The sequence below is a fragment of the Anopheles merus genome, chromosome 2L (genome assembly GCF_017562075.2).
Source record: "Anopheles merus strain MAF chromosome 2L, AmerM5.1, whole genome shotgun sequence".
In the NCBI taxonomy this organism is placed as follows: Eukaryota; Metazoa; Arthropoda; class Insecta; order Diptera; family Culicidae; genus Anopheles; species Anopheles merus.
The window spans coordinates 4,858,658-4,874,542 of NC_054083.1; the positions used below are offsets into that span (position 1 = coordinate 4,858,658).

At 44.9% G+C, this 15,885-nt stretch overlaps 1 protein-coding gene across 1 annotated transcript; it reads right to left on the reverse strand.

Annotated features, from left to right (window-relative positions):
- Nucleotides 1–652: 652 nt before the first annotated feature.
- On the reverse strand, nucleotides 653–2,912 carry LOC121591415 (uncharacterized protein K02A2.6-like). Its single transcript, XM_041911877.1, has 3 exons — nucleotides 2,656–2,912; nucleotides 1,694–1,869; nucleotides 653–1,536 (listed from the first exon to the last, which is right to left on the reverse strand). Exons 1-3 carry the CDS (start codon nucleotides 2,910–2,912, stop codon nucleotides 653–655), a joined length of 1,317 nt encoding a protein of 438 aa, XP_041767811.1.
- Nucleotides 2,913–15,885: the final 12,973 nt, after the last annotated feature.

Genomic DNA, 15,885 nt, shown 5'->3' on the forward strand with positions numbered 1-15,885 from the left:
TGAGCAACAGATTGGAGTGTGGCGTCGGTTGTTGTAGCCTTTTGCAATGCTGCAAATGAAACAGGAACCTTTTCTGTTGTGTCAGCAAGAATGCTTACCAAATCTTCCTCAAGGCTCAGCGCAGCGATAACGTATTCTTCTTCGGGTTGGATGGTCTGGTCGATCAGTCGGGACAACAGATCTGCACATCCGAATTCGTTGGTGGATACATGCTGAATCTCGAAGTCGTAATTCAGCATCGTGAGAGCCCACCGTTGTAGTCAGTTCGCAGTGTGTAGGGGAATCCCCTTCTTAGAACCGAAGATGGAAAGTAGTGGCTTGTGGTCAGTCAGCAGTGTGAAATAGCGTCCCAACAGATACTTGTGGAATTTGGTCACTGCATAGACCAACGCAAGCGCTTCCTTCTCTGGTTGTCCATAATTACGCTCCGCGGGTGCGAGCGTCCTCGAAGCGTGTTGTACTGCCTTCATGCTGCCATCAGGGAACTGGTGAAAGATGACTGCCCCGATGCCTGTGCTTGATGCATCCGCAGCCACGATGATTGGAAGCTTAGGGTCGTAATGCATTAGCAGCAGGTTTGATTGAAGCGTCCTTTTGAACTGGTCGAAAGCCTGTTGGCATGCCGGGGTCCACTGCTATTTCACGTCCTTCTTCAACAGCTGGTCCATTGGATGCCGTAATTCGTGAATGTTGCGCACGAACCTACCGTAGAAGTTGACCGCACCCAGGTACCATCGAAGCTCGGGACGTTGGTTGGCGGTGGGAGTGCAGCAATAGCCTTCACTTTCTCGGGGTCTGGACGAATGCCTTGTATGTCCACAATGTGCCCCAAATAGCCGAGTTGTGATTGAAAGAAATGACACTTCTCAGCCTTCACGTGGAAACCATACTCTTTGAGCCGCTGGAAGAGTAGGTTGAGTGACGTTGCGTGTGAGCTGATGTCCTTTCCAAACACGATGACATCATCGATGAAAGAGCGGACACCAGGTATGTCTGTTATCATTCCATCCACCACACGTTGAAATACGCCCGACGCAGATTTCACTCCGGGAGCCAGACGATTGAACCGGAACAATCCTCGATGCGTGTTGATTGTGAGCAGCTTCTTGGAGTCGTCATCCACCTCAAGCTGCAGATACGCATCGGAAAGATCGACGATGCTGAAAACGGTGCTGCCGTTGAGTTGGGCGAAAATTTCCTCCGGCGTCGGAAGCGGATAGTGATTTGGTTCCAACGCCTCATTTAGCCCCGTCGAGTAGTCTGCACATATGCGCACTCGACCGTTAGGTTTGCGCACTGCCACGATGGGAGCAGCCCATTCGGAGAAATCGACAGGTTCGAGGATGCCCAATGATTGTAACCGTGTGAGTTCAGCATCGACCAATGGAATGGTGTTGAAAGGAACTGGGCGCTTTGGACAGAAAATAGGTTTAGCATTTGGTTTGAGAAAAAGCTTTACCTTCAATTTCCTGCAGTGTCCCAGTGAATCATTGATGCTTTGCTCGAAATTCACTAATCTGCTGATCGATCGACTTCGTCGTTACTTGATTGCAAACGGAGTCGAGAGGAACTGACCACAGCTTGAACAGGTCAATCCAGTCGATGCCGAGAAGGTTGAGGTTGGCAGTCGTCGTGACAAAACATCTGCCTCGAGCAGTTTTTCCGTTGATGCTGACGTCGCACTGGAACTCACCCATCAGATGAAGTGGTTTGCCCGACGCGTTGATTGCTTGGATCGTCGGTTTGATGATTGAAGGGTTACCCAAGTTGTTCCAGGTTTGCTTTGATATCACCGTGATATCGCTTACTGTGTCCAGTTGGAGCCTGGTAGCCACGCCGTTGATCAAAGTAGGCACGTACTTTCGGTTACTGGAACGGTTAGCGATGTGGTTCACAATGTGGTTCACGATGTATACTCCTCTAGCGTTGACTTTCCGAGGGTTGTTTTGTCTATTTGTTGGCTGATTCGTTTGCTGATTTGATGGCTGATTCAATGGTGATTGATTCGATGTTTTCTTTTCCCCTCCGCCTGGAACTGTCTGCCGTTTGGAATAACAGCCGCAATATCCTTCCTTGTGGCCAATTCGGTTGCACTGTTTGCACTGGTGCTCCGAAAACGGACAGTTCCGGACAAAATGCATTTGTCCGCATTGCCAACAAGGGGTGCGAGGCAGCTTACCTTCCGTTTTTGAAGTGTGTGGATGATGAAACCTTCCCTTCTCCTGGACAGCGTGAACCGCTTGTTTCGAGCTTGACTGGCGCTCAATCATCGATGTGTCCTCCTTGAGATCAACGAGTCGTTGATATTCGTTAATCAAGGTCTGAAGATTCACGGGAGCTTCTGCTGTTTCACATTCAATCCGGGAAAGAAGCCTTGGACGCGTGTCGGCGTAGGCATGACCCTTAAGGCCACTCACAAACACCAAGCACTTGAACTGATCGATGTTCATATTTTTGAAGTCAAAATCTTCGCATGAACGATTCACCTTCCCTGCGTAGCTAATGATGTCCTCTGCTTCAGATTTTACTAGCTGGAGGCACTGGTACCGCTTGTTAAAAATGGAGGTGTGTGTGCCGAACATTTGCGATAGTATCTTGACGGTGCCAGCAAAATCGACGTCTTTGGGAAGCTTCGGCAAGATGAAGTTGACGTACCTGACGTGGGATGGTGTGTCCAACTTCCTTAACAGCAGGCGTACCTTGGCGGAATCGTCTAAATTCTTGGCATCCGATTCGAAAAGATCCGTATACCGGCTGTACCACTTTTCGAAAGTGATTCCATTTTCCGGGTCGAACGAAAATTCACTGATGTTGGTTGCCAAGGATTCGAGAGTTTGCTCCGTATTGTTCGGCTGTGCCAGCTTCTGCAGGAGTTCCGTCATCAAAAGGATTGCTTGCTGTAGCTCTGCCATCGCTTCTTTCGTTGTGCTTCAAAATTTCAAAATCCTCGTCGCCAAATTGATATGTCCGAACTACTCGGAATATTGCACACAGCTTCTAGTTAAAGTTTTGTATTTGAAAGTCAACTTAAGAGTAAAGCGGTGATGAGCTATCGGCTCCTTTTATACCGCATGGTTGCTATGCTTTCTAAGTGTTGCTATGTGTTCCATTATCCCTGTGGTAACTGGGATCCAACATTAAACATTTCGTTTTTCCAGCAGGACCGTTGCAAACGGTAGTGGTTTGTGGTCACGGAATGGCAAACAATGAAAAAGGTTATCAATGTTTCTGAATACAGAGTAGACTGCAATTACTTCTCCTTTATTGTCCAGAAGTGATTGGCCGCAAGAAATTTAACCAATATAACCTTCCTAATAATAAATTCGTCCACTTTTGCGCTTTAACTATTAGCCGTTTGTTTGTAAACACTTTTTCATGAAACTGTCAAAAGCGAGCTGAAAATGGCAACCTAGCAACGGGCTTTGCATCGACCTGTTCTCCTTAATAGATCTTGGTACTGGCACGCGATTTAACCATGGATGCACGCATTCGATCGTAGTGGCATGCGATTCGAAGCAGGCGGTTTGCGATTCTATGCAAACGGCACGAGATTCGAACGTAGATGGAAACAGGTGTAAGTTAAAATGTGTTCAAATTTTTTTTGCGTTTGGCATTAATCTCGCTCGTAAACAAACTTGATAATTTTATTATTTCGAATGAAGCAGAAATGTCGCGCGAGACGAGTAGCTCTGTTTGCAAAATTGAGCTACTTTTTGTCGCGTAAGTCGTCTCGAGAGCCTATAATGCGGCCCGCGATTATGTCATTAGTTTGAAAATTTTCATCAAATTTTTAATATTTGCTAAACCAAGACAAAACTCACGTTACCATAAACGTAAAATGCAAAACTTTAAAATATCCATTAAGTATTTTATTGTCAAATCGAGATTTAAACGTTCTCATTACCAAAAGTAACGCGTAAATGGCCCTCAACAACTAAATTTACGAAGCAATGCTGCACGCGAACTGAAAAGTAAGGAGACTCCTTTTCTAGACGACCAACTTTTTACCGCGACAAATTTTCTGTGAGCTTTTTGTTGTAAAACAACTTCTCAGTTTTAGAACAAAATCAGAGCAACCGTGATTGTAGCGGGGTTGTGAATTTTTCACAAAAAGGCAACGCTCGCGTTTCGCGACATTACGATCTAAGTAAGCCATACATTCGTGATAAAACAAGGACGGTTTGAAAGATAGCAAGTGTCCCAAAAAATTGTCGTGGAAGATTTTTTGGGTCGTCTAGAAGCAGTGTTAAGGCCTTATTAGGCCGAAAATACACGAACCGGAATTTCGCGGCCGCGGAATTCCGCTTGCTGAAAAATGTATGGATATGACAGTTCGGGAAAGTTGCCGTTGACACTTTGTATATGGGTTTGACAGCAGGCGGAATTCCGCGGCCGCGAAATTCCGGTCCGTGTATTTTCGGCCTTAGACGGAAGAATACTGTCATTCGATTTTCGAATCTATCCTTCAAACAGGGTTCAAACAGGGGTCGGAAAATCGGAATTCGGCATGCTTAACGCCCAAATAACCAAATCGGCCTTAACCTTTAAGTTGGCAACCGGATACCCGGGTATTTTTTTCAACTTCGAACTGCAATAACTTTTGATTCATTGCTTTTATTCCCCAGAAATTTTCCGTATCCAACTTTTATTTTCTGATTTTTTGGTGCATAAATTGTAATTTTAAACAGCCTGTAAGTATTTTATTTTGATTTTTTTTAACTTTACCACGTAAGTTGGCAACCAGCATACTCGGGTATTCCATACATTTTGTATGGAGAATGATATGTATTCCATACATTTTGTAATGAGAATGATTTTCTCTTCTTCCTCTTTTCGTATTATGCTTATTTTCGAGTCGAATTCAAGCGATTCCAAATTTCAATTTGACCGTTATTTTTATGATAAAATGAAAAAACTTAATGAATAAATGAAATAGAAGAGAATATATGGTTGGCATTGTTGTGGGCAGCCGTGCCGACCCCTGGAATTGCCGTGGCAGTTGCGCTGCCACCGGTCAACGTCCAGGAGGACGACAGTGTGTCACGCACACTGTCGCACACACTAAGCAGCGCAAGGCTTAGTGTGTGCCGAGCGCTACACAACCAGAGTGTGTTGGCGAGCCGATCGAGCAGGAGCTCTCGGCAGGGGCGCTCGGTGCGGCTGGTGCGCGGCCACCGCACTTGTGATTTTAAAGTGTTCATTGTGATTGTTAATTGTGTCGTATTATTTACTTTGTATGTGAATAAAAAGAGCAGTTCACAACAGTGGCGACGAGGATGGGATCCTCCTGCGTAAGGGGGATCCCAGCAAGAACCCGCGGACGCCATCGCGATCGGGCCCATCTCGCTTTTGCTGCATCATTGCAGCGGCCATCGCGATGGCACGGTTCCCTGTGCCTTTGGGATACCGCGGAACATCGGGCCGCCGCCACCGCCGCCAACACCGAGGCCCCCGGCTGCCGTCCCATCATTGGCGACCACATGGGCAGCCGAGCACACACTCTCGGCGACAAGGAAGGTCGTCGGGCTGCAGCCCCAGCAACGCCAGCAGCACCACAGGCGAGGCAGCTTTCCGCCTTGCTGCTGGAACATCGGATGGGCGTCACATCCGCCCATGCTGCAGCCCCAGGTTTAATCGGGCGAGGACGCATTCCGCCCAGCTGCAGCAGCAGCAGTGCAAGGATCCATCGGCGACGAGCAATACCGCCCGGCTCGAGCTCAGCACATCATCGGCGAGACAGCAATTCCGCCGCGGCTCGAGCCCTGCCTCACATTACGGCGACGTAACATTCCGTCTCGGCAGCACAACAAGGATCCATCGGCGACGAGCAATACCGCCCCGGCTCGAGCTCAGCGCATCATCGGCGAGGCAGCAATTCCGCCGCGGCTCGAGCCCTGCCTCTCACCACGGCGACGTAACATTCCGCCTCGGCAGCACACAAGGATCGGTAACGCACAAGTTGCATCGGCTGCAACACAGCAGCCCACATCGGCGCGAACGCTTTCGCCCTGCCCAGTCCGCAAAAAAGCCAAAGTTTTGTATGGGATCGTCTCGTACACATACCCAAGTAGCAGAGCCGAAGTTGTTGAAAGATTTTTCTGTGTGCCAAAGCGAGATGCCCTGTCTTCTTTCTCTAGATTTTGGACGGCAAACCGCCGCGCGTGTAGAGGTGTGTGCGTGTGACAAAAAACGATGGATGAAAAACGCGAGGAGCGGGGACGAAGTCTTTCGTTGGTCACACACACATGCATCTACCAGCTTATTGCGCTACACCGAGTCTACCCATCTCTCTCGATCCACCATGATTTTTCTGCTATCGCGCTCATCCGAGTGTGAGGCATCCTCAGTCTGTCCAGAACTTTCCCTGTGGAAGGATGTACTGAAGTGAGGTGCGATTTCTTGTGCGACGTACTTTGCTCGTCTACGTTTTGGGCCGTGTTCAGTTCAGTTATTGAATGATTTATCCTAGCAAATTGTTGAGGTAAGTTTCTTGCTCACATGTGTGCTTGTGCAAGTACATTCAACTAACCCTTGGCGTCTAAAAAGTTACAGGTGTGTGCGCTATTTATCAAAGACTACATGCTGGCCTCGTCAACAATGTTCAAAATGAGCGACGGAAAGAAAACGTTTTTCAGTTTTAAAATATCAAGGTAAGTGTTGATCTAATCCTAAGCGCAAAACTCTCCATAGTAATACATACTACATACATTAATTATTGGTTCTTTTTTTTTTTTGGACAGCGTTCAGCACAACACTGCCACAAACCAACGCACTGGATTACGCCAAGAACCTGTCGAAACGCGCGCAGCCCAGCGTCATTACTTAACAGAAGCCGGTTCAAAACGCGCAGCTCCTGTTCATGACGTCATCACTAAACTGAACCCTACTAGCAATGAGAATGAAAAAGTGTGCGACTTTCAGGCGAGGGGCATGTAGAAGCATGGGGAGACGGTTGGAAATACGCGGAATTACGCGGAGGCGCGAGCGTGTTTTGGTTTCTACACAGTTTTTTCACTCACACAATTACACATGTGTGAATGTGTGCGTTCACTTTCAGCCTGCGCGCTCAGTTTGGTTTTCTCGCAGCGGCATGCGGGTATCGGTGTCTCGCTCGCACTAGTGCAGCGAGTGTTCCTCTGTGCGCTCCCTTTCTTGCCACCACACGAATTCGTCAGTTCAGCTCAAGCGTTCGCCGTGAAAGGCCGCGCGCGTGTTAGCCTAAGTCCCGGGCGATCGAAGTTTCGCTAAGTGTTGAAGTGTTGTGCACATTGAAATGAAGCTGCGCTTTTCTTTCACCATTTATCTTAAATGTGTGATTTGCGCTGCTTTATTTCAATATTTGTTTACTGCATTGAACAGCAACAACGGTATTCATGCAGTTAGACGGTTTTTTAAATAAGATGATTTTTTTAATATAAATAATGTGTGTGATTTTGTGGCAAGATTGTGTGAAGCTATGTGCGAAAATGCCCCTTTATTTGCAATAAAAGTGATAAAATATAAACCAACTTTAATGTGTTCAAGTTTTTGTTTTGATTCGGGTGCACCAAGTCCGAATGAAGGGAAGCGCACAGCGTGCTACGAAAGAAACAAGTGGGAGGGGGTGTCAGTCCAGTGCAGCGCAATTCGCTGGAATCAAGTGGGAGGGGGTACCAGCTCAGCGCAGCGCAAGCCGAAAGAAACGGGAAGGAAGGGGTATGATGAAACAGCGCGAGCGAGCGTTCTTTACAGCGAGAGCGCCTCGTGTATTTTAAAGGCAAGCAAGAGAGCGCATTCTCTCCGTGGTAGCGCTCCATCCGCCATTTTTAATTTCGAGCCCAAAACAACGGACTTCGGATCCGATCTTGGGCCGGGCCCCCACCGCGTGTTTCTACCTACCCCTCGCCTGAAAATTTCGTTCTCTTTGTCTGTCGGGAAGCCAGTGGAACACGCGCAGCACGGATGGTACCCCGAGCGCGGTAGGAGGAAGGAAGAACAAGAGGAGGATGAACGGTAAATTTGGAAGGGGGAAAGCGTTCTGCCGTCTACACAGCGGGAGTATGCCAAGACACATGTGGGAAGGGAGAGAGATATCATTCAATAAACAGCATGCGAATGTGTGCATAAAGCAAATGTGAACACCCTACTAGCAATGAGAATGAAAAAGTGTGCGACTTTCAGGCGAGGGGCATGTAGAAGCATGGGGAGACGGTTGGAAATACGCGGAATTACGCGGAGGCGCGAGCGTGTTTTGGTTTCTACACAGTTTTTGCACTCACACAATTACACATGTGTGAATGTGTGCGTTCACTTTCAGCCTGCGCGCTCAGTTTGGTGTTCTCGCAGCGGCATGCGGCTATCGGTATCTCGCTCGCACTAGTGCAGCGAGTGTTCCTCTGTGCGCTCCCTTTCTTGCCACCACACGAATTCGTCAGTTCAGCTCAAGCGTTCGCCGCGAAAGGCCGCGCGCGTGTTAGCCTAAGTCCCGGGCAATCGAAGATTCGCTAAGTGTTGAAGTGTTGTGCACATTGAAATGAAGCTGCGCTTTTCTTTCACCATTTATCTTAAATGTGTGATTTGCGCTGCTTTATTTCAATATTTTTTTACTGCATTGAACAGCAACAAAGGTATTCATGCAGTTAGACGGCTATTTTAAATAAGACGATTTTTTAAATATAAATAATGTGTGTGATTTTGTGGCAAGATTGTGTGAAGCTATGTGCGAAAATGCCCCTTTATTTACAACAAAAGTGATAAAATATAAACCAACTTTAATGTGTTCAAGTTTTTGTTTTGATTCGGGTGCACCAAGTCCGAATGAAGGGAAGCGCACAGCGTGCTACGAAAGAAACAAGTGGGAGGGGGTGTCAGTCCAGTGCAGCGCAATTCGCTGGAATCAAGTGGGAGGGGGTACCAGCTCAGCGCAGCGCAAGCCGAAAGAAACGGGAAGGAAGGGGTATGATGAAACAGCGCGAGCGAGCGTTCTTTACAGCGAGAGCGCCTCGTGTATTTTAAAGGTAAGCAAGAGAGCGCATTCTCTCCGTGGTAGCGCTCCATCCGCCATTTTTAATTTCGAGCCCAAAACAACGGACTTCGGATCCGATCTTGGGCCGGGCCCCCACCGCGTGTTTCTACCTACCCCTCGCCTGAAAATTTCGTTCTCTTTGTCTGTCGGGTTTGTACCACTGAATTCTGAAAATCCACCGTGTATCGCCAAGTGCGTGGCTGTGTGTAGTATCACCATGGACTGCAGAAAACTACCTGCACTAGAACAGAGCGCTGGTGTGGCCAAATGTGTGCATGTGTGTACTTGCTCCACTGAAAGCCGGTATCGCACCAGATTTCGGGTGTCGCCTTGTGCGTGCGTGTGTGTTATTGTCACAGCACACTCGTTCATCATTTTTTTTCGTTCTTTCGCTTGAGCCACTCGATTTCGTTCTTCGCTGATTTTGGCGTTGGGTAGTCACGAAGGGAAAATCACTCAAATTAGAGCGAGAGACTGATAGAAAAAGCGAAAGGCCAATATAAAATCTTCGGCTTTTGACCGTTGGGTTAGCTTGATGACATTTCCGTCTACTTTGTACAACTGGAGTGCTTTAAGAAAGTATTAATGAGGTACTGAATCATACGCCTTCTTGTAATCGATGTATGCCATACTCAGATTTATTTTCTTCTTTGCAGCCTTACCAACAATGACTGCATCAATGATGATCTGGTCTTTGCAGCTGTCACTGACGACAATTTAGGCTTAAAAACAAAGCGTTGCTAGGTCAATAAATGCAGACTAGCTACGTTATGCAACGTGCCAGCGATGCGCGCTGGTTTAACGATTAAATGGAAAAATAGGCTAAGAAGAATATACTAAGAAGAATATGCTGATCGACGACGGTCAGCAATTTTAGAGTATAAAATCAATTTAATAAATTAATGAAGACATTATTTGCCAAGCACCTGTACTGTGTACTGTGCCTGTCTTAAGCTGCTGCTCCGAAAGACACTTTTGTGAGCGCGACAAATGGTGGCTCCAGAGAGGACGCATCAATCAACGGTTCGGCAAGTAGTCCCGATTTATTGGGAAATAAAAACCCGAAGTAGTAACAAGCCCGTAGAGGCGTGAATAGACCCCACAGCAACCCAAGCAGGGTTGTGATAGTGAAGCAACGGGGACGGACGACGATCCGGCGTAGCCGATCTACTACAGCCAGCCCAGGAAGAAGGGCCACGCACCAGTTGCCGACGAAGCAAAACCCGAGAAGCGACTCGGCGGTGAGTGAGTGCAAAAGAACTGTAAGTGCAACGACACAACAGTGAATAGATCGCGGTCATTACCGCTAGTGAAGTGACGCAATCGAATGTGAACTCGATACTGCCAACGTATAAGGCAAATGCTGAACCAGTGAAAAGGTGACGAATACGTGTACGCCGCGAGCTTCGAAAAGTGCATCCGTTCTCGCAACGCAACATGAAACCGTCAGTTTAGCGCCAGTTGGAAACACAGTTATCGTAAAACGCGTGCGTCGCAAATATCGGACGTTAACTCCGACGAAACGTGATTATAAAAATCTGCACAGCGAAACACGTGTGCCGCGAGTTTAATATTGCATAAGACAACCGACCCATCGTGTGTATGACCGCCGACCCACCGCTAAGAAAACATCGTTCCGGTTGAGGCAACCATCGTTCTCGGTTTGAGGGCAACCGGCACGTAATACAGAAGACGTCGTATTTGATCCTGAGAAGACCAACAAGCAGCAGTGAAGACATCACTCCCGATCCAGCCGTCCCTGAGCAGCCGAATAGGAGTTGACCCTGCTGAAGCGGATTTGAACCACGGTGAGTTCAAGATGGAATATGATTTTAAAAAGAATCCGAATGGGCACTGCAAATTGTGCACGAACCCAGATGAGATAGGGAAATTGATAACTTGTATTGATTGCGACAGGTGGCTTCACTTGTCATGCTTAGATTTAAAATTATTATTATTATATTATACCTATTAAAGATTTCCTATGCAAAAAATGTAAAGATATGGAAGTTGAACGGCAGGAATATAGGTCAGCACTAATGCAAACGCAAAAACTGCTGAAAGAAAAAATGACAAATGAAGAAGAAAAAGAAAAAGAAAAAGTAAGAATAGAAGAAGAGCTAAAACGGCTACAAGAAGAGTTAAAAAACAAAAAATCAGAAGATGTCAATGAAAAACCAATGACAAGTTTAGACGTAAAACTCAGAGTTTTGACAAAATGGTTCAATTGTTGTGTTCTAAGGACTCGAAAGTAACACATTCAAAGCTTCCAGATTTCGATAGAAGCTATAAATGCTGGCCTCAATTCAAACAAGCCTACGAAGAAACTTCCCGAGCTAGTAAGTTCTCAAATTTAGAAAACATGAATAGGCTGCAAAAGCATCTGAAAGGCGAAGCACTTCGTGCGGTTAGCGGGTTAATGCTTAACCCAGAAAACGTTCCGCTTGTATTAAACAGGCTCGACAAAATGTTTGGGAATCCTGAAAGCATTTACAAGTCTTTATTGTTAGAATTACTAGTAGTAAAGCACATAACGGCAGATAATCCCTTAGCATTTTTAGAATTTTCCAACGCTTTGCGCAATCTCATTGACAAAATGGTGTTGTTGAAGCAAGAAGGATTTTCCAATGACCAGAGGTTGCTAAACGATTTGACATCAAGGTTTTCAACCGAACTTCGGAACGAATGGTTGAATCGCACGCTATGTAGGGAACAAGATAACAAGAATCTTACGCTACAAGACCTAGCAGAATGGCTGAAACCTTCTGAAGAACTGGCCATTATACTGGCCGCGAACGAAGGAGTAGCCAAACAAGAAAGGTCGAACTGTCAAAACATACAGCATCGTCATAAAGGGCCAGAAAAGGAAACAATATGTCTAATTTGTGGATTTCCTCATGAAACCACGCGTTGCAGACAATTGAACGGTAGACACCCGATGAAAAATTATCTCTTTTTATTCGGCATAGAATTTGCACCAATTGCTGCAAGTACAGCAACCATAACGCCCAAAACTGTCGCCTACCACCACAATGTAGCGTGTACGGTTGCAGCAAAAGGCTTCATAGTATGTTTCACAAAAGAAATCAGGTAGAAGGGCAACCTACAAACAAAATAAATTGTCATCAGGAAAAGAATAATCTGTTCTATCAGATCGTGCCCATCACTCTGCACCATAATGATAGAAAATTCGATACATATGCATTCATGGATCCTGGCTCTTCAACTAGCCTCTTTTGGAAAGTGTCCGAAAAGAACTAAACGTTCACGGACCGAAAAGACCGCTAACTCTTTCCTGGACGGACGGAAGCATTCAAAAAGAGACAGAAAGTAGGATAGTTCCCATAACAGTAGAGGAAGCTAACAAAAGAAAATTCCAAGTTGAAAGTCTCAGGGGTGTAAGGGAACTTAACCTTCCTGTTCAAACCTTAGATGCTCCGTGTTTGCAAAGAAATTTTAAACATTTGAAAGGCATTAGTATCTCTAGCTATGCAGATGCGAGGCCTACCGTGCTAGTAGGCCTTCCACATTCATATCTTTGCCATGGTGCAAAATATCAAGAAGGTAGACCAAACGAACCAATTGCCCATGAAACGAGGCTTGGTTGGGTAATTTTTGAGGGAACGAATACACCAAATGTCACAGAGAACTCATTTGTGATGACAGACACGTACGAAGAAGAAAACAAGAACATGATGCAAATCTTGCGTGGTTTCTTTTCTACAGAGGAATTTGGAGAGCAACCTACTCCAACCCATGCCTCTGAAGAAGACAAAAGAGCGTTAAAGATTATGAAAGACACGCTTAAAAATACTGGCGACGGATACGAAATTGGTTTAGTATGGAAAACCGACAATCCTAAATTGCCAGATAGTTATGGACAAGCGCTTACGCGCTTAAAAAGTCAAGAAAAGGCAATGGAAAGGGATCCAAACATAAAATCATGGTATCATAAAAAAATAAACGCATACGTTCAAAAGGGATATGCGCGTAAGGCGACACCAATGGAACTGCCGCAATTGAACGGGAAAATAAACTATATTCCCCACTTTTCCGTGATAAACCATAATAAATCCATTCCCAAACCACGTTTAGTATTCGACGCGGCTGCAAAAAATTAAAATATATCCCTTAACTCTCAACTTCTTTTCGGCCCAGATCTTACTGCGTCCCTGTTCGGAGTGTTAGTCCGCTTCAGGGAACACAAAATAGGCTGTTCAGGAGATATCAAGGAAATGTATCACCAGGTAAAGGTAAGACGGGAAGATCAAGACGCTCAAAGATGACTATTTCAAGAGTCGCCTTCTGACGTGCCTCAAGTTTACGTTATGCAAGTAATGACGTTTGGGGCAACTTGCTCACCAACTTGTGCTCAGTTTGTCAAGAACGAGAACGCACTACGTTACAAAAATATCTATCCCCAGGCAGTAAGAGCGATTGTTGAAAATCACTACGCAGATGACTACCTAGATAGTTATTCAGATATTAATACAGCCGTGAATACTATCTCGTAGGTGTGTAAGATACATGATGATGCTAAATTCTTTATGAGAAACTTTTTTTCCAACTCAAAACAAGTGGAGAAAAGTATCCCAACCAACAGGCTATCCGAGAAAAGGATACTTGGCATAGAGGAGAAAAATACAAACTTCGAAAAAGTGTTGGGATTGATTTGTGAAAAAGAGTCTGACGTCTTCGCCTACAAGTTTAAAAAGGCAGGTATTAAAACTCTAACGAAACGTCAGATGTTCTCATATATAATGAAAATCTACGATCCTCTAGGTCATCTTGCCAACATTACTGTTGAAAAATGGGAAAACTGAATAAGCCGAATCGAAAACTCGATCAACATATCCATACCTAGATGTTTTTCAATTGGAAACAACGTAAAGATCAGGGAGCTCCATACTTTCGTAGACGCGTCAGAAAAGGCCTTTGCCGCAGTTACGTATCTTAGGACAGTCCACGACTTAGGCATCGACATAAGTATCGTGGCCGCAAAATCAAGAGTCGCTCCTACCAAACCACTGTCGATCCCTAGGCTTGAATTGCAAGGGGCAGTGCTAGGCACTCGCCTAAACGAAGCAATCAAGAGGAAATTGCGGTTAAATGTTCAATCGGAATTCTTTTGGACCGATTCAAATACAGTTCTAGCTTGGCTTAACTCAGAGCATCGAGCATATAATCAGTTCGTAGCCCTGAGAATCGGAGAAATTTGGGAGTTTAACTCTCCGAAGCAGTGGAACTGGGTAGCATCTGCAGAAAACCCTGCTGACGAAGCTACAAAAACTTGTAAGACAAAGTCAATATGGTTAAATGGTCCTGACTTTCTAAAAAATGTAGAAATAAAAACACTAACACCAAACATTCCGGACACATTTGAAGACCGGAAAAGGGTAAACACTTCAAGAACAGTGGAAAGAATAGATTATGACGCCATTTCCGTCGAATGGTGTTCCAACTGGCACCGTCTAAAACTATCGGTAACGTACGCACTAAAGTACTTGGATTGGTTAAAAAGTAAGGCTAAGTCCCTGTCATTTTCGACAGCAATCGATAAAGCTACCCATGACCTAGCTGAGCGCCACTTAATAAAAAAGGCTCAATGGGAAAGCTTGCAAACGGAGATGATACAACTCTCATTTATTTATTTTATTTTATTTATTTATCTATTAAAAAGTATCGAGCCTCCATGGCATACATACACAATTAAAAAAGTCTTATAAACTATGTTTTCCTAAAATTAGACGTAATGCAATCTCGAATGACGCTAGTACATTTCGGTACACTAAAGGACAGATCTACAAAATTTGAAAATAAATTAAAGTTCTTGGACATTAATAACAACGGATCCCTAGCACAGAAAAGACGATACCGAAAGTCAGTTATTAAAAATTGTCGAGTTCTTAAAGATCTAGTAGGGACATAAAAAATTACATGACTTAGCAATAGAGGTGCATCGATCATTCCACTTAATAGTTTAAACATAAAAATTCCTTGGGCAACCATTCTTCTCTTTTCCAAAGTTTCAAGCCCTTACAACTGACACCTCGTATGATAAGCTGGTAGCACGTCGTTATGTCTCCACGGAAGCTGCTTAATAGCTTCCCGGGTAAATTTTCGCTGGATCCTGTCAAGCCTCTCAATTCTAGTAACTTGCTCCGGAAACCAAGCAACTGAAGCGTACTCAATCAAAGGACGAACAAGGCAACAGTAAAGTGATTTTAAACAGAGAGGGTCATGAAACATTTTGCTACTTCTAATTATGTGTCCAAGAGTCCTGTTAGCCCTAGCAATTACGTCGTCAAATTGTTTATCTAAACAAAGTTTCGTGTCTAAAATAATGCCTAAGTCCCTAACAGTTTCAGATCGAGGCAATAAAGTGTCAGAAAGAACATAATTAAAACATAATGGAGTTCTCGCACGAGTAAACGAAATAACCGAGCACTTACTGACATTGAGTGACAAACAGTTTAAGGAACACCAAAGATTAAAGACAGAAAGAAAGTCTTGTAATCGGAGACAGTCATTAGAACTATGCACAGGAAAGTACATTTTAAGGTCATCTGCGTATAGTAGAACCGGGCAGTCAGGTATAGTGTAAACAATGTCATTAATAAAGAGATTAAATAATAGAGGCCCTAAAATGCTGCCTTGAGGAACACCAGAGACCCTGCTAAATTCACTAGAGATGCAATCTCCAATCTTAATACGTACTGAACGACGCGACAGGTACGAATTCAGCCACCTAACTATGCTGATATGAAAACCAAGTTTTAAAAGTTTGCTAGTCAAAGTATGGATATTGACGCTATCGAAAGCAGAGTGAAAATCAGTATAAACAGTATCTACTTGGAACCCTTTGTCTAGCTGCTTGTAAG